This window comes from Scyliorhinus torazame, chromosome 13 (assembly GCF_047496885.1).
Source record: "Scyliorhinus torazame isolate Kashiwa2021f chromosome 13, sScyTor2.1, whole genome shotgun sequence".
In the NCBI taxonomy this organism is placed as follows: domain Eukaryota; kingdom Metazoa; phylum Chordata; class Chondrichthyes; order Carcharhiniformes; family Scyliorhinidae; genus Scyliorhinus; species Scyliorhinus torazame.
Window position 1 is genome coordinate 185,756,098 of NC_092719.1, and position 24,656 is coordinate 185,780,753.

General features: G+C 41.3%; 1 protein-coding gene across 2 annotated transcripts; it reads right to left on the reverse strand.

Annotated features, from left to right (window-relative positions):
- Window positions 1-346: 346 nt before the first annotated feature.
- mkrn2 (makorin, ring finger protein, 2) lies at window positions 347-24,334 on the reverse strand. 2 transcript variants are annotated; one of them, XM_072472568.1, is made up of 8 exons: window positions 24,195-24,334; window positions 21,983-22,111; window positions 18,210-18,388; window positions 12,966-13,306; window positions 10,726-10,937; window positions 9,059-9,169; window positions 3,158-3,302; window positions 347-2,446 (listed from the first exon to the last, which is right to left on the reverse strand). In XM_072472568.1, the coding sequence occupies exons 1-8, from the start codon at window positions 24,221-24,223 to the stop codon at window positions 2,264-2,266; spliced, it is 1,329 nt and encodes a 442-aa protein (XP_072328669.1). In that variant the 5' UTR covers window positions 24,224-24,334; the 3' UTR covers window positions 347-2,263. The 2 variants fall into 2 exon arrangements, with proteins under 2 accessions (XP_072328669.1, XP_072328670.1); XM_072472569.1 differs by having other exon boundaries at window positions 24,206-24,322.
- Between the last annotated feature and the right edge of the window lie 322 nt (window positions 24,335-24,656).

The following is a 24,656-nucleotide window of genomic DNA, read 5'->3' on the forward strand; positions in this document are numbered from 1 at the left end:
GAAAGCAGACCAAGGCAGGCCAGCAGCACAGTTCAATTTACGTACCAGCCTCCCCGAACAGGCGCCGGAATATGGCGACTAGATGCGTTTCACAGTAACTTCATTTGAAGCCTACTTGTGACAATAAGCGATTTTCATTTAATTTCAAATTAACCATGCACTTATTTCAGGCAGCTGCTGGAACCATCTCTGGTTCTTTTCTATGATCTACTGGGCTCTTATTGCCAAGTGACAGGGCTCAATTTCCCCAAATTTACAAAAGTATAATTGCCTGCAAAGTGTTCTGGTTCTGTCAAAGATGCTATGAAAAGCATTTTTTTCTCTCAAAACTAAAGCACAGACAAACTTCTTCTCTACCATAGGAAATTTTTATTCAAAGCAGCACTACTGCAGAATGGAGAAGGACAACCACTTGTAAATACAGAACTTTACCCAATATCTGGCACGTACAATAGAACTTAGAATCCATCATTGGGGAAGAAACTCTCATTACCATTTTGAGTTTGCTACGGCAGGCACTGAAATACTTTTTTTTGCCAGGGGAGGGGGGTAAATATTAACACCTGAAGGAAATGGCGGTGTTAGAATTTAATTTTCCCCCATTTCACTTAATACCATTCGCAAAACATTGAAGATTTAAAAGGAGTTGCATTTTAACATTCAAGCTGAGTAGTTGATGACTAACCCTGACATTCACAATTGTTTGACAAGTCCTTATTTTCTGATATGACTCAGTTAATGGTCACATGTTACAATTGAGCTTTAGCATTTGGACATAACAAAATACAAACACTACCATCAAATAATGTAGGCTTGGCTGGTAAGAATAATCATTTTAATCCCTTGTTCCTCTCTCTCTCTTCCCCCCCACCCCCCCATCCAACACAAGACTTTGGATTGGAATGTGTCCAGAATAGCTACCCTGTCCCAAGTTGTTAGGTGGCATGGGAAAGCAGGATTAGGGATTTGTCCTCTCAAGATGGAAATAGCCTGCTTAGCAACTGAAAACATTGGCTTAATGGAACTAATTGTGAAAGCAATTCTATTTGCAATCCTTTCACTGATTTTTATCATAATACTGCACCAAACCACATCATTACAGGTTTGACATGATTAATACAGTTTTCTAGCAGTTTGACAACATACGTGCTGCAATCTGATCTGTATCTGCAGGGGAAGAGTACAAACTTTAGCCCATCATTTCCCATATTTATTAACTAGCATATGAATTAGCCTTACTGACTAGTATTGAACCTTTCATTCATGGAGTCAAAGACTGCTGCTGCTATGATTTTTAGTTTCACCCAAGCATGACAATGCTTGGTGAAATAGCAAAGAGACTTGAACTATTTTATTTGATAATTGCTTCCAATTTTAGGATTGTTATGACCTGTGGCACAATATTTAAAATTTTCTTCCAGCTATCAATATAACGTTTCAGATAAAAGGAAATACATAACATTTTTCACATGTACTTTTGTTGCGCAGCTGTTTGGTTGGAAACAAAACAGGGTCAAAGCCAGAGAGAGGGGCAACATATGGTTGTCACTTCAGGTTGCTCTCAAGCAATTGCTGGTAGCTGGTTGATGACTTGCAAAATACTGTGTGGGCTGGCAGCAGCCTACCCGCCTGCTCGGTTGACAAGAGGAAGATAAAAACTTTGATGGTGGGACATAGGTGTAAATTCCTGAACTGTTACCAGGCACTATTCTGGGAAGCAGAAGTCAGGTACTTCATCAGAAGGGGAGGAAGACAACAAAATTATCGAACACCCCCTAGTGTCTCCCAAGGCTAGTTCGGCAAAGCACTAACACATAACCCACCAATCTAGGAATTGAGTGAAAAGAGAGGGGCCTCATCCTGAAATGAATATATTCTACAGCTTCCATTATGGATTCAAGCTACAAATGCTTTGCTTTGTTACTAATGTATACATTATAAAAGCAATTAACTACAGCTTTTCCTTTTAAAATTACAGCTATAAGAAAATCTCTAATACCAGAAAAAGGGCTCGGAACTGTATGCGTAGTGCGCTCTGCAGTGATTTTTAAAAAACTGTTTGGAATTCTTAAATAAATCAAATACAGTTAAATATAGTCAACCCTGTAAAATACAGTCCTGATTCAACCACAGCTTCATTGTACCCTTTGTTCCCATTGTATAGCAGTTCTGGTTCAAAGATAATTTTGAACCAAGTTTCCACATTTAGGTGAATCAGTTGTGTGTTTCAGCAGAAATAAGGTGTAGTTTAGTTTATAGCTTCTTATAACACTACAGAAACAGGCTGGTCAGCCTGACTCTCACTAGATGCATTGCGCTCCTCTGTTCCCGAAAGATGCATGAAGAGATCTCCAAGCTCTGCCACTTCATCTTCGTTTGTATGCTGGGGAACATCCCTGTGCTCCCGTTCTTCAATAAAATCCCACAGTCGCACCGAGTGAAGGAACTGCAGGTTGAGAAGGAAACACCGTTTAATTGAACATTGTATTTTACTGGAATCTATTTTAAAACATTAATCGGAAACAAGTTGTGAACTTTTATTTATTAAGCAGGTAATGTTCAGGTTTTTTAAAATTACATAGTACTTGGCGGTATCGTCATCCTGACTGAGGTATCAGTTTAATGCTCAGCTCAAAAGTTACTTGAGTGATATTGATAGAATTTGTTCTCAAAGTAATGAATTAGGTTTTATTAAAAAAACTCTTGCTACTTTTGCAAATTCATAAGAGGGCCACAGCCATCTGATATCAATTATGATAAAATGTAACAGCCTTCAGGATAGCCTGAATATTAAAATCTTGAAATAATCAAAAAACAGTCAAAGCTATAAACCTGGGCCCACTGTGCAATGATGCTTCAGGTCAGTGCAAAATTAACATTAGGAAGTGATACACTTTGTTTTTATGGGTAGGTGGGCTACCTATCAACAGGTGGCCTTTTGCAATAGTCAAATTTAACTGAATCTTAAATAAGTACATCCAAAACATGCACCGTCAGCGTGCTCAACAAGGTAGTTCCACATTAACGATGACCAAGTTAATGCATCTCGAGTCCCTGGTTCACCAGCTTATGCTTTTCAAACGCCCTGGGACGAATACTGAAAAGGTTCATCAAAACAACATCATGCAGTGAAATATCTAGGACTTTGGTTATTTACCCTCACATTGCCTTCCGAGCTGAGCTGCTTTCTCGGCTGCTCGGGCTCTGCCATTGTTCCATCAGGGTAAGCGTGAAGGTAAAGGCACTTTCCACCAAATGGACAGGACCCTTTTCCCTTGTCAAAGTATTTACAAGCCTTCTTACTGTTCATAGAAAAAAAATAGAAAAAGGGCCATATATATAATTCACAATACTTGTAGTATTTGGTAATCTAGCTTTGGGTAAAACCAAAGTATATTTTATAACTGCACATCACTCTCCAGCTACAGTTTGAGGTTCCAGACTAGATATTGACAATGCTCTACATGGAACCATCAGTAATTATTCCACCACTGTTATCCATTTTGCTTACTCTATTCAATGTTAACTCAATCACAAGACATTGACCATCTACTTTTTTTGATAGCAACCATTAAATTTATAATCATGTCACTGCATTTTGGGCATTTTTCCTGCTGCACGAGGCGGCATAACACAGTACCAGTTATAACAAACATAGTTGCGTTGTGAAATTGAGGCATTTGAATATTGGAATACAGAAGGACCACAGTTGGTCCAACATGTACCCCACAAAATGATAGCAGGAAAGTTGGCTCTGAAAACTGTGACCAGTAAACTTGCCTCAAGATATTGAAAGCCATGATTTTTTTTTAAGGTAGCACTCAAAGTGCTGTGTATTCTTAGAACATGATATGGTGTGAGCAGAGATACGGTGTGTGCCAAAGATAAAAACATGTATTACAAACACTGACATTTGGTTCCTCCCGGCCTCTTATTAACTACGGCAGTGTTTAATTAACTATTGCACATCATTAGTTGCAGAAACAGATGCCACCGGTCCATATCTTAGATTCAAATATGACTTGTGAAGTATGATGAAAAGAAAATCAAAATTTTACATGACTGTCTGTGCCAGACAGAAAAACAGCCCACAATTTGAAATGGTTAAGAGCAGGATTTTACTATATTTTGTAAATCTACATGCAAGTTGGTGTCCAAAATCTATTTTGCCAGCCTCTATCTACACCAAGCCAATTCTAATCTTTGCTACATGCATTATATTAGAAAGACACATTCAAGTTTATTTCTAGAACCTTTTCAGGAATACAGTTCACACACCATATATGGTATTTGTTAATTTGTTTGTCAGAATATACTCTACTAAAAGAAGAAATCATGAGTTAGGTGAATTGGATATGCCAAATTGTTCCTCGGTGGGGATTCGGGGTTAGGTAGGGGAATTGGGCCTCGGTTAGGGTGCTCTTTCAGAGGGTTGGTGCAGACTTGATGGGCCGAATGGCCTCCTGCACTGTAGGATTCTATAATTCTATGTAGATTCAAAACAAAAAGTGCCTGGAGAAAATGGACACTTGTATAACAAGTACTTGGATCTGCACCTGGAACGCTGTAATCTGCAAGGCTACGCACCAGGTGCTGGAAAGTAGGATTAAAATGAGCAACTAGTTTCTTTTTTTTGGCTGGTGCAGACACGATGGGCTGAATGGCCTCTTTCTGTGCCGTGACTATTCTATGGTATATCGCCTTTGGAAGTTCACATATTGAAGCCTAATCACAGTGCAAATTGAAATTAAATTTATCCTTGGGGGGCAGGGGAGAAATGGCAATAGCTATAGCGGGCTTTGTTTGAATTTACATCATACATAGACTGCGTATTTTCCCATAAGTTATGACCTTTTGTAGATTTATTTACACAGACGGTCATAGGATAAAGGCACAACATTCATCTTTTAAATTCCCTTGGCTATATTGACAACAGTTCTGTAAATTACATGAAGTAATTTATTGGAATGCTTTCATGGGGCAGGGAAGAAAATTAGTGGAAATAAAAATGCCAATTTTTGGATACATCGTCACTCTTGAAAAATTAAGTACGCAATCAATCAAGAGCTATACTGGTTTCACAAAGTTTCTTGCACATTTTATTCTAAAGTATTATTCTCCGATTTAGCCTCGGTGATGCATGTATCCTCCCTTTAACAGAAATTCAGAAACTTGGAAAAGCAAAATCACTTTGGATTTTTGACTCTACTGAATTTCTCCTGCTAGATCCATTGGCAAGAGATATTGTGTTAAGCTAGATTGCCACCTAGTGACTAGGTAAAGAACAAAACACTTGCCAAGAACCCAGAACTTCCCTGAACTCAACTGTTCCACTTTTACAAAAAAATGTCGGCTTTGACCACAAAATGGTAGTCAGAGCACGTTGCAAATAAAGTTTTTTTAAATAATTTTTTTATTCTCCTTTTTCACATTTTCTCCCACATTTACATCCATCAACAATAAACAATAATCAGCAAGATATGTCAGTCCCCATAACGATTCCATCTACCCACTAACCCTCAACCCGCATGTTTACATAAACAAATGACAAAAAGGAATCAGGGATTGCCCGTAGTCACCCTTAATCTGACACAGCTCACCACCCCAGGTCTCCAGCTCCTCCCGTCCACTGCCTCTTGTAAAACTCCTCCTCCCAACCTCGGTTCCTTCCCCCCAACTTTCCACCCCGGCAAGACCACTCGGACCCTGTTCTGCCAGGCTCTGATGGCTGCAGCCCCTCCCCCCACCTCACTCCCGTTCTCTGGCCGGTTTAAACCGGCGTTGCTAATAAAATTAATAAATTAAATTAATCATTCTTAATATATAAAAATAACAACGTTTAAAATAGTGTGGACTCCAAAAACAGAAGAAGCTAGTTAGAACATCGAAATAACAACAGAAAAGAATCAGTACTGCCAGCAGTTAAATATGAATATACACAGGTGGCAATGTCACAGCACTTACTGGTGACATCAGCGATGGATTTAAACAAGAAGATGCATAATAAAAACACTCTATAACACTTCTCCCCCCATAAATTTTAATTCTCTTTAAATACAGAAATACAATTAAACTAATGCCTTAATTAAACATCAATCTTCAGGAGTTTTGCGACGAAGCTGTAATCTGTGTAGTAACACTGGTGACTCCGTCAACTCCTCTTCCACTTTGCCTTTAATGGCCCTCGGTTTGAAAAGGAGAGTAGCCCGAGGATCTAGAACAATTTAACTGTAGTGCCACGCCAATGTACCCTGTTCATAAACTTACAATGATTCACAAAGCGTGACCTTCCACATCTAAAACACTCCAGTCTTCACCTTTTTATTTGCAGCTTCATTTTCTAATCGATGCACCTACCTGCATGCCGCCATCTTTATTGTCACAAGTAGGCATACGTTAACACTGCAGTGAAGTTACTGTGAAAAGCCCCTAGTCGCCACAATATCTTTTACATTTTCAGCAGCCATTTCCATGACCGGAGAAATTTCTAGAGTCTTCTTAAAAGTAAGTTTTTAAAAATCCATTTATGGGATCAGAGTTACTGGCTTGGCCAGCATTTATTGCCCATCCCTAGTTACCCTTCAGAAGGGGGTGGTGAGTTGCCTTCTTGAACCGCTGCAGTCCCTGAGGTGTAGGTGCACCCACTGCTGTTAAGGAGGAAGTTCCAGGATTTTGCCCCAACGACAGTGAAGGAACGGCGATATATTTCCAAGTCAGAGTGGTGAGTGACTTGGCGGGGAACCTCCAGTTGGTGTGACTTCTTCCAGCAAATGCGCTGAATGCTGTCTTTGTTAATGCCACAAGCTAATCTGTCCCGAAGCATGTCTTCCAAAACTGCCCCAAACTCAAAACGTTCAGAGAGCTGACATAATTCAGCAACTAAGTTAGCTACAGACTGTCCTGTTTTCCAAAAAGGACGATAGTATTTGAAACGTTGTACAATTGCTGAGGGCTTAGGATTTTGCTGATTCGGAAGGAATGCAACTAAATCCGCAAATGAAGTATCCCCTGGTTTCCATGGTGTAGCTAAATTTCTCACTAGCTTGCAAGTTTTTACCCAACACATACTCAGGAGAATTGAGCGTTTTCTAGTCTCGTCTGTGATCCATTCCTCCGGATGCTCCGGTTTCCTCCCACTAGTCCCAAAAGACGAGCTGTTAGATAATTTCAACATTCTGAATTCTCCCAGTGTACCCGAACGGGTGCCGGAATATGGCGACTAGGTGCTTTTTACAGTAATTTCATTGCAGTGTTAATGTATGCCTATTTGTGACAATAAAGATTATTATAATTTGCCAAGAAACTGATCAAAGCTTTTCACATATTCAGCCCAGCCAGTTCTCGTTTTCTTCCACAAACTCACTGATAGACCCAAACATAGCCGTGATGCTGCTAACTTGTCTTTCGTCGGTAAACCAAAACTTTGTTGTACATGCTGAAAGTTCAAATTTTTTGTTCTCGTCGCCAAAAAAATGCGGTAACTTGACCACAAAAAGGTCAAAATGCCTCGTTAATAAATAACATTAATCTTTAATATATAAAAATAACCAGGTTTATGTACATCATGGAGTGAAAAACGGGATCAGCTAGATTAACAAAATAACAGTAACTGAAAAGAATCAGAACTAACGGCAGTTAAATACGAATATACACGGGTGACAACTAATGACCTCACCGCACTGATGATATCGGCAATGGATTTTAAAAAGGCGCATTAATAACACCCTAACAGTTACCGAAAAATGAATGCCACACATATCAGTAAAACACATTTGAAGGTTTTCTAGGCTTTGACCCCCCCCAAAAAATTATTTAACTCTTACTGTTCTGCCCATTGTTGAATTTGTTTTAGTGTATTTAAGAACAGCAGTAAGATAACTTACATGGTGTTTTCTATGTAGCATGTACTTACAAAAGCATAACCAAGTTTTGTGACACCAGTTAAATACCAGCAAAATACAAAGAGAGCTGATTAATTTATTAAACACAAATGTGAAAGGTGTCTCAAGAATTTTCAACATGTACACTATATACAACAGAAACTCATACAAAGCAAGTATTTGAAGGAAACACCACTCCCTGATCCAGGTCACCTGCATGTCCTGCCTAAGCAAGAACAAAGTGAGTCATGCTCTGCTGGTGTTAGAATTTAGCACTATTCCATCAATAGAATTTTATATTCCGTCACGGGATATGGGCATCACTGGCAAGGCCAGCATTTGTTGCTTATCCCTAACGGTCCTGGAACTGGAGTGGCTTTCAGAGAGCAGTTAAGAGCAACCACATTGCTGTGCGTCTTAAGTCACTTGTAGGTCAGTCCAGGTAAGGATGGTGGATTTCATTTCTAAAAAGGACATTAGTGAACTAGAAGGGTTTTGAAACATTGATCATAATTGTCATGGTTACAATTACTGAGACTGGCTTTGCAATGCCAGATTTATTTATTGAATTTTAGTTCCACAAGCTGCTGTGGTGGGATTTGAACCCATGTACCAGGAGCATTATCCTGGGCCGCTGGATTACTAGTGCAGTGACATTTCCCCGCTAGTGGAAACAAGGATTTCCCAGCGTGCATATGCATGAAATAAATGAGCTCTGTCGAAACTAGAGAGATTCTATCTGCGTGGATATTGAGATACAACCATCTCCCAAACTTTCCTTGCTTTCTCTCACTGCTAATTCTATGCATTAACAAAGAGTCGCAAGTTGGATTGGCCGGGAAAACAAAAATTATATCGTAAATAGCAAAATTTATGAAGAGTACATTGCACAGAAAAGTGCAGTCTCAGTTTAGACATTTGAATGCCTTCTGATTCCAAGGTGCTTAGAACCAAACATTTTTCTGTAAATCAAGAGCTCGGTCAACTGAAAGGGCACATGCCAAGCCACATCACACCCTCCTAGTTGTAAGAATATGAAACTCTGCCACACAACCAATGGAAAGCGTCAACTCAAACAGAAGTTAAATCCTCTTCATTCAGATTTTACTACTTACATGTTAGCCAATCTCCACAGGTGGAAATTTAAAACCCCGTTTCATAAAGCAAGATCGTCTCACCTCATTCCCTGCTTGAATGCTTCAATAAGCTGGTCCTTTTCCTCTTTTTCCTCCACCCAATAAGCACTCGGGATCACAAATTCTGACACTACTCGACACTCAGGACAGGACCTAGAAGAGCAATTTTTTTTTTTTTTTTTTAAATTGAGAGATTTTTAATGAAAGTTAGCACGTGCGACGTATAAAATTAGTCCCAAAAAAACTAAATGGAGAATTGAAGCAATTAATAGATTTGATTTATAGATGCATCCCAAATCAAGGAGAGATTGTAAGGGGGCCAGAAGCAGCTCCAATTGGCTCAATGTCTGCTTGCAGAAATCTGTGGGCAGTCAAACATCTTGTGTAGAGATTACCCAATAATATACTTCCTATCGCTAGGCGTTACTACGTTAATTACAATGAAAGCTATTTCTGTAGCATCTCCTGATTAACTTGAAAAGAGAGATCCTTGAAGTTAATTGAGGTACAAGGTCCCTACACAACTGAAGACAGGGTCATTTCCTTGGGGACAACAAAATATTGTTTCTTACAGAAAGGGAGAGGAACATGAATGGAACATGAGCCTCCAAAGAGGGGCTCAGCAAATAGAAAGTTTGGGATCTTCTGCATTACAGCACAATATAATCAGTAATTTCCTGTCAAACTAGACTCTAGTCATTGTCTGACCCCCACTGCCCAAAAAGATGTGCAGGGTAGGTCAATTGGCCATGCTAAATTGCCCCTTAATTTAAAAAAAAGAATTGGGTACACTAAATTTATTAAAGAAAAAGTTTAAATCATTCTCGGGGTGCAGAGGATATGCACAAACTGCTTTAGCTTTGACCTCACATATCATGGATTTATTGGAACCTTTTAAATGTATAATTAAATATACAGAAAGGCTCCGACTAATACTCTGGTTCAGTACAGATACGTAGTCAAATCAGGTGTCTTCTGGTGTTGATCACTCACTGTTAAATGTGGGCAGTACTGTTAAGCATTAGGCCATCAAAAGATTGGGGTGGGAAGAATTTTCCCCAAAATAAAATCCATCTACATAGTTTAAAAGCTTCACTGGATCTTGGCAGCTAACATATTTTAAAAATAAATAAATTTAGAGTTCCCAATTCATCTTTTCTAATTAAGGGGCAATTTAGCGTGGCCAATCCACCTAGCCTGCACATCTTTGGGTTGTGGGGGCGAGACCCACACATACACAGGGAGAATGTGCAAACTCCACACAGACAGTGACCCAGAGCCGGGATCGAACCTGGGACCTCGGTGTCGTGAGGCAGCAGGGCTAACCCACTGCGCCACTGTGCTGCCCAAGGTATTTTAAGGACAAGAAATTCCATTAGTCCCATTCTTCCCATATCAATGGATCCAATATTATGACTAGCTGCTACAGAGTCAGTACAGAGCAAATTTCCTATACAGGACAAGGTTGGAATCCCTGTTACAAATAAAATGTCTCATTGATGAAGTTCCACGGCCAATATTTATGACCTACATCAATGGATAGAAAAGTTTTTAATGAAACGTTACAATGGATATCCTACTTAGTTAACAGATACATTTTCCTCACACATACATATGTGCAGTTCTGGTCATCAGAGGCCTCACTAATTGTGATCTTCATAGCAACAGTTAAAAATTGGCATTTGATCCGTAAAACCAGTTACACTCACTTGATTATTTTATTCTCAAACTGTTTAGCACATCGCCACTGTCTAATGCAGGATAGACAATATGGGTGAATGCAGTCAGAAAGAATTCCAAATCTTCTCTCCGATGGTATTTTATCATAGACTATCTCCATACAAATGTTACAGACTTTATCTTGACTCTTTTGCACAGCAAAGGCTTTCTCCATGTCTTGCTCAAAAGCAATGAGACACATCTGAATGAAACGGAAAGTCGAAAGTCAGCATTTATGGAACACATATTCCAAGCAAATTGAACAAGTTTCCCAACCAACAAGCCATAATACCGTCTTTATCTGGTGGCAGACCAGCGGCCTTTTGACATAATGGTACAGCTTCCAGTTAATTCCTGTTTACTCAAGGTGCTGTGCTTGTTGTTATTTTATTTGTGGTAAAACATCAGCAAAGCAACACCAAGCTTGGGAAGGATTGAAGAGAACAAAAGGAGAGATTGGGAGGGAGGAAGAGAAATGACTGAACTCAGCAGTGCTGCACCAGCCTTCCAATCGTAAATCAGTGGAAAACTCAGTGGCTTAAGGTCACTAGACAGTGGTAGTTGGGTAACAACGGATTTTGTAAGCCCTAGACATTTTTTTTTAAATTTAGAGTACCCAATTCATTTTTTTCCAATTAAGGGGCAATTTAACGTGACCAATCTACCTAACCTGCACATCTTTGGGTTGTGGGGCAAAATCCATGGAAACATGGGGAGAATGTGCAAATTCCACATGGACAGTGACCCAGAGCTGGGACCGAACCTGGGACCTCAGCGCCGTGAGGCCGCAGTGCTGACCAGCCCTAGACAGTTTAACCATACTATACAAACAAATATTTCATCTTTAACTGTCAGCCATCTCATTGATAGCATTTTCATCTCTGGTTCAGGTCATGGAATCCAACAAATAAGGACTTGCATTTTTAAAATTGCATTTCATAACCACCGGATGTCCCAAAGCACTTTACAGAAAATAAGGTTCTTCTGAATTATAATCACTGTTGTAATGTAGGAAATGCAGCAGCCAACTTGCACACAAGAAAGTCACCACCCACAGAGCTATGTGATATGACCAGATAATCTGCTTTTACGTTGATTGAGGGATAAATATTGGCCAGGACAAACTCCACTGAACTTCTTTGAAATAATGCCACAGGTTAATTTACACTCAACAGTGGGAGCAGATTGGAAAGACGGCACAGCACCTCCTCCGACAGTGCAGTATTCCCACAGTACTGCGCAAGACGTGTCAGCTTTGATTTTTGTGCTCATCTCCCAAAATGCAACCGCACAAACATCAGTGCACAATCTATCTAGGCTAACAGTCGCACCCAGGGAGATGCAAAAGATCCCGTGCTACTATCCTAACAAGAGTAGAGCAGTTGTCCTTTTGTCTTGACTAATGTTATCATTCAACCAACATCACTTGCTGTGTGCAAATTCCCCTACATTACAATCAAACCCACATGTCGGAAGTTCGTAATTAAAAGCAAAATTCTGCAGATGCTGGAAATCTGAAATAGAAACAGAAAATGCTGAAAAATCTCAGCAGATCTGGCAGCATCTGTGGAGAGAAACATAATTGACGTTTTGAGTCCATATGACACTTTGTCAGAGCTGTTTTTATTTCAGAAGTTCTTCATTGGTTGCAAGATGCTTTGGGAGATCCACAAGTCATAGGAGGTGCTATGTAAATGCAAGCTCTTCATTCATTTATAGTAAACTAGCAGATTTCACGTTGCTTAGCTTGCTGTGTTTTGTGGATACGCTATTGCATAACAACTCTGCTCTTTAATTGTGATGGAGTATTACATGAAATATGCGTCATTCATAATGCTTTATATTTACACAGATAATACAAATGTTTGCATTCATTTGGATGGGAAATATGTAAAGCATATCAATAAAATGAAAACAAAATCAATAAACCCAAGAAAAGGGAGGCATGAATTTTATTTTTAAAATACTGCCGTCCCTCATTTTCAGGACTTTGTATTGTTACTCAATTTTTTTTTTCAATTCACTGCTTTAGGATGAAATTTCAGAGATTTTATTTCATGATGAAGGTTAGAGGTAAATTCTTTCAGTTGACAGAATTTAAAGTTGAATTCATTAAAACAAGTTGCCAATAACTAGAGCAAGTTGTAGCTGCCGAATGTAGAAGATAGTTTTAATAGCACAGGGGTATATCCAGGCCATTGAATGGCACATTACTTTGATCTACACTTGCCTGTTCATGTGCTCTACGTTGCTCAAGGTCAGTTGGATGCAGTACTTGCAGTTCACACACTTCACACACATCTCCATGAAGGTATAAACAGCTGTCACCATAATGACATTCACCAACTGCTGCAAAAGGGCACAGCTGCTGTGCAGAATTATGACTGCATACTGATGCTGAAACATCCAGCCCACTGCGAACTGCGTCCAAATATGACGGCGGCTTCATTGGGACATCCTCATAAACAAACTTTGCCGAGTCAGAGAAAGGCGATGCCGTCTTTGTAGTGTTGCAGTAAGATGGTGGGAAAGGAAACAATTTAGATTTTTCTGCTGCTCGGTTGCAAAGGTCTAAAGAGAAGAATAAGCCCAAAAAAAGTTGCAGCATGAAATGCATTTAAAAGTTATTGGATCATGCTTACCAGACATTATGGAATACAGAAACGGGCACTGCCCTTAAGATCACCTCCCCAAACCTTCTAACTGAGCATATAAACAAAGGGGGAGAAATGATAAAAACAAATAATGGAATTAAGCTGAAAGCTTGATCAAAGATGGACAATAACAGATGAGATGCAGAACTGAATGAGCAGGTAATTTGGGGATTGAAATATGAGGAGTGATTGAGCACCTTAAGCAAAACAAAAATAGATTACATTTGTGGGTTGGGTGCAGTTTAAGTTTATGGTCTACTTATGATCAATGCCGCACAGGTAGAAGAAGAAATACAAGATCCCATGGCTACAGTATAGCTTAATAAGCAAATCTAAATAATTTATGTTGCTATTTGTTGCTGTATATAAATAGAACTGAAAACACAGTTTCACCCTGTGGTGATAAGGTGGTTCAGCTCAGGTTCTGTTTCTCAGATGTCGTGAAAGAGGTCAGATGATGACAAAAAAGTGATTTAAGCAGCACACCAAAGAAAATCTACTCCTTGGGTTTTAAAACTTTAAAAACATCAGTAATGGTTCATTGAGGGTTTGCTTTGGAGGAAATACATTGAATTAATTCCCTCCCTGTTTTAGCACCCATAAAATAAAGAATTTCTTGGTTAGACTAAAATGTATTGACAATAATTACTATAGTGATAACCAATGGACAATAATTATCAGCAATGTTTCAATTTAACTTATCCTTTGAATAACATCAATTCTGACTGTTCTTTACAGTTCGAAAGATTTTATGCCATGATTTCACCAAAATTGTGCATTTAGAATTTTGCCCTCGCTAATTACAAACAAATCTATTTGCATTGATGGAGTAAATTTGAACTTGCGTTCGTGCTGCTTTTCATTTTCTTATGCAAATATTAATACTGGAGAACTCAGGGAGATAATGTGGAAGACATGAAACAAAATGCATACTGATTCGGAGCAGTATTTGACAAAGTTCTTAAACTGAACAAAATATGAAGCGTGAGTGAGCACCTTAAGCATATATACTTCGTAGTACATATAAATGATTTGGAGGAAAATGTAACTGGTCTGATTAGTAAGTTTGCGGACGACACAAAGGTTGGTGAATTGCGGATAGCGATGAGGACTGTCGGAGGATACAGCAGAATTTAGATTGTTTGGAGATTTGGGCGGAGAGATGGCAGATGGAGTTTAATCCGGACAAATGTGAGGCAATGCATTTTGGAAGGTCTAATACAGGTGGGGAATATACAGTGAATGGTAGAACCCTCAAGAGTATTGAAAGTCAGAGAGATCTTGGTGTACAGGTCCACAGGTCACTGAAAGGGGCAACAGAGGTGGAGAAGGTAGTCATAAAGGCATACGGCATGCTTGCCTTCATTGGCCGGGGCATTGAGTATAAGAATTGGCAAGTCACGTTGCAGCTGTATAGAACCTTAGTTAGGCCACACTTGGAGTATAGTGTTCAATTCTGGTCGCCACACTACCAGAAGGATGTGGAGGCTTTAGAGAGGGTGCAGAAGAGATTTACCAGGATGTTGCCTGGTATGGAGGGCACTAGCTAGGAGGAGAGGTTGAATAAACTTGGTTTGCTCTCACTGGAACGAAGGAGGTTGAGGGGCGACCTGATAGAGGTCTACAAAATAATGAGGGGCATAGACAGAGTGGATAGTCAGAGACATTTTCCCAGGGTAGAGGGGTCAATTACTAGGGGGCATAGGTTTAAGGTGCGAGGGGCAAGGTTTAGAGAAGATGTACAAGGTAAGGCTTTTTACACAGAAGGTAGTGGGTGCCTGGAACTCGCTGCCGGAGGAAGTGGTGGAAGCAGGGACGATAGTGTTATTTAAGGGGCATCTTGACAAATACATGAATAGGATAAGAATAGAGGGATACGGCCCCCAGAAGTGTAGAAGATGTTAGTTTAGACGGGCAGCATGGTCGGCGCAGGCTTGGAGGGCCGAAGGGACTGTTCCTGTGCTGTATTTTTCTTTGTTCTTTGTTATTTGTTCAAAAGTGCAAGGAAAATCCCACTTAAAATTTGCTCTGCATTGCTACTGACGCCAGACGGGAAGACAGTGGCGTAGTGCTAATTTCACTTGACTAGTAATCCATAGACCCAGTTAGAGGCCCAGGCTAATTTCATAAAATTTTCTTTGCAGTAGGAGGACATTCAGCCCATCGAGTCTGCACCGGCCCTTGGAAAGTGCACTCTGCTTAAGCCCTCGCTTGCACCCTAACCCCTAACCCCACCTAACCTTTTTGGACACTAAGGGGCAATTTAAATTTAGCAAGGCCAATCCACCTAACCTGCACATCTTTGGACTGTGGGAGGAAACCGGAGCACCCGGAGGAAACCCACGCAGACACGGGGAGAAAGTGTAGACTACACACAGTCACCAGAGGCTGGAATTGAACCCGGGACTCTGGAGCTGTGAGGTAGCAGTGCTAGGGGACATGGGTTCACTCCTACTACAGCAGCTGGTGGAATTTAAATTCAATCAATAAATCTGGAATTGAAGAGCTAGCCTTAGTAAACCATGAAACTATCCTCAATTGTTGTAAAAACCCATCTGGTTCACTGATCTTTCGGGAAGGAAATCAGCCGTCCATAGCTGACCTGGCCTCCAGAACCACAACAATGTCGCCGACCCTTAACTGCATCTGCAATGGCCTAACAAGCCACTCAGTTCAAAGGCAATTAGTGATGGGCAACAAATACTGGCCTGCCAACGATGCCCACGTCCCACAAAAGAATAAGGGGGAAAAAAACATTTGAGTCCATTATATGTTGAAGGATAGAAGTTCGGCTGCACAGAAGCGAGATACAGCATGGTCCAAAAGCACAAAATGAGTTTTGCCCCCATTCACACAATACTGATGCCCTACACATGCTCTAGCTCGCTCTGGTGGATGGGAACGAGACTTGCTACAAACCAAAGTCTCTTGGTTGTTTCTAGATTTAGTACCAAAACCAGAGTTGGCAATGTCTACAGAGGCAAACAAATCTTAATAAAACAGATAAAGCTCGAACAGAAAATTTACGCATGAATCAAAATCTCACAGCAAAAGAAACTTATACTCTCAGAACTAAAGAAGTGGTAATCAGTTTGTACTTCCAATTATTTCTGCAGCCCAATTTTCAGTAATTTCCAGTTAAATTAACTGGTTAAATATTATATTGCATATTCAGATCAAGTAGCATAAATAATCTAATTTTTGTTATATTTTCCTTCCCTCTTTTTATACAACCAAGATTCAGTAAACTATCCCAAAGCATTTCTCATAGGATAAATACTGATATCAAGCCAAAGGAGGAGGTAGTAAGACAGGTGACACGGTCAGAGGTAAATTTTCAAGAGGGTCAAAGGACAAGAGAGATAGACAAATGACAAGGTTTAGAAAGATAATTTTAGAGCTTAGGTCCTAGATGGCTGAAGCACTAGTAGAGAAAGAGCATTGGGATTAGTGGGGCGAGAATGGGCTGCCCGGGGTTTGAACACATGGATGAGAATTTTAAAAATAAAGGCATTGGTGAACTTAAAGCACGTAGGGCGACAGGTGAATGGTGCATAGTGCGAGTAAGACTCCAGCAGCAGTTTTGGATGAGCTCATGCTTATGCAAATAGGTGATGGGAGGTCAGCCAGGAGAGCATTGAAATAGTAGAGTCTGGAAGTAACAAAAACAAAGAAGTGGGTTTCAGCAGAGAGTTAAAAAAAAATTAGCATACTCAATTAATTATTTTTAATTAAGGGGCAATTTAGCGTGGCCAATCCATCTAGCCCGCACATCTTTAGGTTGTGGGGGCGAAACCTATGTAAACATGTTGAGAATGTGCAAACTCCACACAGACAGTGATCCAGAGCCAGGATCGAACCTATCCACTGCGCCACCTTGCTGCCCCTTCAGCAGAGAGCGTTGCGCTGGGATGTTGGCAATCAATATACAAGAGGTAGCAGAAGTAGGTGGTCTTTTGGGATGGTGAGGATTTGGAGTCACCAGTTCAGCTCAGGATTAAATAGGACACGGAAGTTACAAATTCACCTTGAAACACTGGTCTGTGAGAGGAATGGAATCAGTTGCAAGCAAATAGAACCTCTGTGCACTTCTCGATGGTTGAATGGAAGAAACACCAGCTCATCCAAAACTTGATGCTGGACAAGCAGTCTGACAAAACAGAGAAAGTGGAGGGGCTGAGAGTCAGGAGATGTCACGCTCTTGGGTGATATCAATGAAAACCAACCACGGGCGACAGTGTGGAGTTTGCATGTTCTCCTGTGTGTGCGTGGGTTTCCTCCAGGTGTTCCAGTTTCCTCTCATAATCCAAAGATGTGCAGGTTAGGTGGATTGGCTGTGCTAAATTGCCCCATAGTGTCCAACAATTAGGTGGAGTTATGGGGCTAAAGGGATAGGGCAGGGAAGTGGGCCTAGGTAGGGTGCTCTTTCAGAGGGTCAATGAGCCGAATGGCCTCCTTCTGCACTGTAGGGATTCTATGAAAACAAAAAGGACGACACAGAAGTGGAGCTGAATATATATTCTACGAGGGACGTTTTTTGGAAACTTCTGAAAGTATGGTGAGAGTTCTAAAAGCATTGTAAAAATGAAGGAGCATGTATCAACAGTGGAACTGAGAGAATGGAGGACAAGTGTTGTAGGTTCTTTGCAGCTTCTCCGATTTCACTATGTGCCAAAAGTAGCAATAAGAGGCATTGAGTTTTTCTCATTTTGGGAGACAGCTATGGCTTTGGGTGGCAAAATATCTGAAAATTCAGTGGAACAGGAAATTCATGAATAAAAATGGACACCCGATCAGCACACAGCCCAATTTATACTCACCTCGATCTTTTAATTCAAGCGTCTTCTTTTTACATCTCCCAGATTCAGTAACTTTGACGGGCACAGTCGGTTCTGCAGCTTCGGGTTGTGCAATTGCATCGTGAACAACAGGTGTGCAGGTGACTCTAGAGATTACTGGCCCCACTGTTCTAGATCCAGGAAGTTTCACATGATCATATCTTACCGATGGAAAACAGAATGTAGTTAGACATCATCCACATTGCTTCATCAGAGAATTAGGTCTGCTGGTGAACAACACACCCTTTTACCTTAATCACAAATATCACCTATTGATATAAAAGGGGAAATGTTAAATTTAAATGTTAAATTGCAGGCAAAAAGCTGGTGGGAGAGGCAGGCTGCAGCAGAAAGTCTGGTGGATTCTGCCGGCTAGACTTTTGTGAACATCTGCCTCCCAGCTATCTGCTCATCGGGACAGTCCCATCAGCTTCGGAGCTGCAACGGGTTGGCAAGAAAATAAAGCTAGTTGGGACAGTGGGTATGGGAGATACCAAGAAGGTTTTGCAGATTGGAAGGGAGGGAAAAACCTCGGTGGAAGTGGCACGAAGAGGCAAAGAGAATAAAACTATTGAGGCTGTTTTTTTATTATTCAACAGCTAAAGAATCTGCAGAGATGATTACACTAAAGAGGTTAAAGTATACAAGCATTTAACATGACGTTTTCATTTGTTATACCAATAATATTATCAGGCATTTCCCAGAACACCACTCCTTTTCAGGACTTCAAAATATAATAGTATGCTTCATATCAATAAGTATGTTCAAGCCTTTTGTTAACATGCTTCCATGGATCCATTTCACTTTGTCAGAGTAGATACGTTTGTGCTTTAATTAGTCATTAGTATCTTCAGCAGCAAATTCAGTTCATACTCCCTTAACAAAGCAAAGAGAATTACAGAACAGGAACAAGCCTTCGGCCCTCCAAACCGGCACTGACCGTGCTGTCCATCTGAACTAAAACCTCCTACCCTTCCAGGGGCCATATCCCTCTATTCCCATCCTATTCATGTATTTGCAAAAAGCGCCTTAAAAGTCATTATTGTATCTGCTTCCATTACCTCCCCCGGCAGTGAGACTCAGGCTCCCACCACCTTCTGTGTAAAAAACATGCCTCATTCATCTCCTTAAAACCTTGCCCCTCACACCTTAACCCATGTCCCCTAGTAATTGACTCTTCCACCCTGGGAAAAATCTTCTGACTATCCCTCATAGGCCTGTAGACTTCTATCAGATCGCCCCTCAACCTCTGTCATTCCAGTGAGAACAAACCAAGTTTCTCCAATTTCTCCTCACAGCTACAAATACTCTTATGAGCCCTTTATTGAAAACAAAGGGAAAAAAGCTCAGGAACCCAACGGTCGTGCAGTGTTCTTGTCACTAAAGTTTCATATCAACTGAGTGTGTAAATTTTAAAACATGAGAAAATAATGAGTCAAAAAATAACAAAGATAAGTTTTAACCCTTTACATCCACCACCTAAAAAGACAAGCACAACTGAAAAGTTCCCCTCCAAGCTACACATCAACCGGGCTGGAACCCCCTTCTTAACAGCACTGTGTGTATGTGCACCACATGGACCATAGCGGTTCAAGAAGATGGCTAATCACCACCTTCAAAGGGCAAATAGGGATGGGCAACCAGTTCTGGGCCAGTGACACACGTATCCTATGACTAATTCTTTTTTTAAAAAGAGGCAGAAATAAATAGTTAAGAGCTCGGAAAAGCAGGTGCAGACAATTAAGCGAACAAAGAATACAGCACAGGAACAGGCCCTTCGGCCCTCCGCTTCTACCGGTCATGATACCAACCATTGCCAAAACCCTCCGCACTTTCTTGTGCTGTATCCCTCTATACCTATCCTATCCATGTGTTTGTCAAGATGCCGTTTGAACGCCCTTAATGTATCTGCTTCCATAACCTCCCCTGGCAACGCATTCCAGGCACTCACCACCCTCTGCGTAAAAAATCTGCCTCACACATCTCCTCTGAACCTTGCCTCACAGACCTTACATTTATGCCCCTGGTGACTGACCCCTCCACTCTGGGAAAGAGTCCCTGCCCATCCACTCTATCCATGCCTCTCATAATCTTTTAGACCTCTATCGGGTCACCCCTCAACCCCTGTCTTTCTAATGAAAACAGTCAGAGACTAATCAGCTTCTCCATAGAGCTAACACCCTCCAGACCAGGCAACATCCTGGTAAACCTCCTCTGCACCCTCTTCAAAGCCTCCACATTCTTCTGGTAGTGTGGCGACCAGAATTCTGCGCAATATTCCAAGTGCAGCCGTACCAAGGTGCTATACAACTGTAGCATGACTTGCCAGTTTCGATACTCAATGCCCCGTCCAATGAAGGCAAGCATTCCGTATGCTTTCTTGACTACCTTGTCCACTTGTGTTGCCACCTTCAAAGATCTGTGGATCTACACGCCCAGATCTCTCTGACTTTCTATATTCCTAAGAGTTTTGCCATTTATGGTATATTTCCCTTCTATGTATACCTACCAAAATGCAATACCTCCCATTTGTCCGGATTAAACTCCATTGACATTTCTCTGCCCAAGTCTCCAACCTATCTATGTCCTGCTGGATCTTCTGACAATCCTCAACACTAACATTGGTGTCATCCGCGAATTTACTAATCAGACCGGCTACATTTTCCTCCAAATCGTTTATGTACACTACAAACAACAGAGGCCCAAGCACAGAACCGTGTGGAACACCACTAGTCACAACCTTCTATTCGGAAAAACACCCTTCTACTGCTACCCTTTGCTTTCTGTGACCGATCGAGTTCTGTATCCATCTTGCCATCTCACCTCTGATCCCGTGTGACTTCACCTTTTGTACCAGTCTGCCATGAGGCACCTTGTCAAAGGCTTTACTGAAGTCCATGTAAACAACACCCACCACCCTCCCCTCATTAATCCTCTTTGTCACCTCCTCAAAATACTTGATCAAGTTAGTGAGGCACAATCTCCCCTTCACAAAACCATGCTGTCTAGCGCTTACGAGTCCATTTGTTTCCAAATGGGTATAAATCCTGTCCCTGAGAATTCTCTCCAATAATTTACCTACTACCGATGTGAAGGCTCACCTGCCTATAGTTTCCAGGATTATCCCTGCTACCTTTCTTAAACAGATTAGCTATTAGCTAATTCTCCAGTCCTCTGGGATCTCACCTCTAGCCAATGAGGATACAAAGATGTCAGTCGAGACCCCAGCAATTTCCTCAGTATTCTGAGGTAAATCCCATCCGGCCCAGGAGACTTATCGAAAGACCCAATACCTCCTTGTTTTCGATGTTAACAAGATCCAGACAGTCCACACACCCTACCCAAGAATCATCTTCCACAAAGTCCCTTTCTTTGGTAAACACTGATGCAAGGTACTTACCCTATTTCCTAGCATCTAGCCCATTTCCTCTGGCTCAACACACAGATTTCCCCACTGTCCTTAAGTGGTCCAGTCCTTTCCCTGACCACCATCTTGCTTTTTACATACGAATAAAAAGTATTCAGATTTCAGTAATAAGTTTGAGGGAAAGTGAGCCAAAGAGCATACAAGACTCTTCATATCCCTGCAAAATAATGCTGGCTAGCGTCAAAATTTACAATCGTGAGCTGGAGCCTGACATTCCCAACCACCGGTTTCTTAAAGCTGTATAATCGAACAATTCACTTCCAAAAATGATTTAGTAGCAACGGTACAGTATTGTTTAAAAAAAAAAGTAAAATCACAGTAACCCTACCTGCAGTGGTCCCCATAGGCACACTGTCCTTTCTGGTAGAACTTACAGATTGTAGATGGCTTGCTTGTAGACAAATCATGGGAAAACATACATCGGCTCCCTTCACGGCAGACCCCATGCATAAAATATCTAAACAGAATAATTTAAGAGGATTCAGCTCATTTTACTCCTAATAACTATATGTATACACAAAGGACAATATTGGAGGCAAATAATTTTGGAGACAAACTGGTTATACACCATTGTTTATCGAATTATCTGAAGAGGAGCAAACTAAACAAACAGAAAAACAAAAAAGGCATCTGTAAATAGCTATGATACTATCATAACACTAATCACCAGTGTGATTTTATAATTTGCAAAGTTATTCATGCACATGTAAACAAATGTTATATATACTGCTCCAACTCATGTTCATTTACATTGTATAAAGTGCTGCTTCAAATTTATCACTCATTGATCCCGAAGCATACTACTTTATGACGGTATTAGTCTTTGATTTCAATCACCCACAAAATCATCTGCAGTTATATTCAGTTGGGGTATAATGAATCTGTGATAGTTACAAACTGTTCCAGGCATGTTCGTGTTGGAGCATTCATTGTTGTACACTATAGGTCACTGTTAAACTTAATAATAATTTCAAGTGAACTGCTTGGGTCTTTTCTCTTGATAGAAGGCTGGGGATCACCTAATTGAGGTATTTCACCTAATTGAGATATTTCAAATTGTGAAAAGTATTGATAAAAGTTTGCATAGAGAAAATATTCCCACTTATGGAAAGACCCTTCAATATAAAATAGTCACTGAGAAATCATATTGGGTAAAGAAGTTTCTTATGAATTCCCTGAGAGTGGGAAGAATGCAGAACTCGCTACACCCAAGGTGGCTGAAGTAAGTAAAGGGAGGCTAGAGTTAGACAAACATATGAGGGAGAAGGGAATAGTGATAAGAGTTGGATGAGGAAAGACAGGAGGAACTCAAGTGCAGCATAAGCATTGGCGTGGTTAAGCCAAATAGCATGTTCCTGTACTATGTGACCAATGCAACCTCTAATGTAAAACTTGCTTTAAAGGGGAATTGTACTTATCTAAATGGACTAAATAGATGTTATCAAGGGAGTTAGCGAGTTGTATGTTTAACCTTTGGTCCTCAGTTGTCATTCAAACACATGGAAAACAATGGACACCTTGACAATGAAGACTTTTAGATGTGTCGAAAAAGTCTGGTCAAAAGGTGGGCCTTAAATAAACCTCCTTGAATCCATTTCTATTTAAGGGCAATCCTGGGCCTCGGCAGCTGAAACGCACAAATAGCACCGATGGGGAAAACCAAGAATGATGGGTAAGCAGCACTTGGATATGGGCATGTTTATACTTTTCACTGTACCTCGGTACACGTGACAATAAACAAATCCAATCCAATGAGAATTTTGGAAGAGCCAGCGCTGAGGGAGGGTGGGAGACTGTCCAGGAGAGGGAGGGCTTTGAAAGAGTTAAGAGATGACAAAAGCATAGATGAGAATTTCAGCAACAGGTGGGCTGAGATGGGGTCAGATTCTATCGGTGGAAATAGGCAAGTCTTTGTGTCGGTCTGGCCACGAGTTCAGTTCGGAGTTGAACAACACGCTGAGGTTGCAATCTGGGGCTATTTTTTGTGATGGGGGTGGGGTGAGCTTGATGCCGATCCAACTCCACAGTCCTAAGTAGGGAGGGTAAAAGTTCCTGATGGGGCAGAACACGGACATTCGTCCCCACCAGTAAAAAGGTCCTCAGAAGCACCGGCACAAACAAAGAGCCACTTTAGGATTAAACGGATATAACAGGCAAGTCAGTAACATGTCTTTTAAAGGCGTTCAACGATCCGGAGTAAAAATACAGACAAAATCAAATGTAATTAACCAGCACTGCGATTTAATATTTAACCTTCAACACACCATTTAAAAACAAATGGTAGATCCGCTACAAACATGCAGCAAATAGTCAAAATATTGAGCCAGGCCCTCGCAGTGTCCAGACCCTTTGTGCTGCGGGGTCTGTCCGGTGCTGAAAGCTGAGGGAGGTGAAGGCCTGGTCCTCTCTTGCAGACCCCCGCCTCCATCTGATGGCGGATAACCCCCGGGAGGGAGCCGCCAGTCCCGCTGCTTACTTACAGCCCCCGGCCACCAGCCCGGCCCTCCCCGAGAAGGAACACGATTCAAGAGGCTCAGTACCTGCACGTCACCTGTTTAGTACTCATCATCCCGCCGCCAGTCCTACATCCTCTTCATTTCCCCCAGCCTACCCGCTCAACACAAACACCGCCCCCGCGCCGCCACAACCTCCATCGGCTTCCTGTCCGTCCGTCTAAACCCACATACCCGCCACAGGAACGGGACACAAAGGTTCCGGACCGCCCCGTGCGCTTCCGGCACTGGCCGGAGGGGGCGCCCCCGCCGCCTTTTCCTATTTGTTTCGTCACCAGGAAGTGACGGCGTCCTGACGTAGCGCATGCCCAGGATTCACTGGGCCTAGTCTTCACTCCTCCCATGTCTGAGCACCTGTTCCTCCCTCTCACAGCAGCCACCACCAACAACAACTTGCATTTGTAAAGCACCGTTAACACGATGAGACGTCCCAATGTGTTTCACAGGAGCACTTATAAAACAAAGCCTGACCCCCCCAGGGTATTCACA

Coding starts and splice junctions, on each gene's coding strand:
- mkrn2 (XM_072472568.1), bottom strand. CDS start 24,223: ATGATGAGTACTAAACAGGTGACGTGCAG. Junction 9,170..10,725: donor TTTGAGAATAAAATAATCAA/GTGAGTGTAACT, acceptor TTGCTCTTCTAG/GTCCTGTCCTGAGTGTCGAG. Junction 3,303..9,058: donor GCATTCAAGCAGGGAATGAG/GTGAGACGATCT, acceptor TTCTATGAACAG/TAAGAAGGCTTGTAAATACT.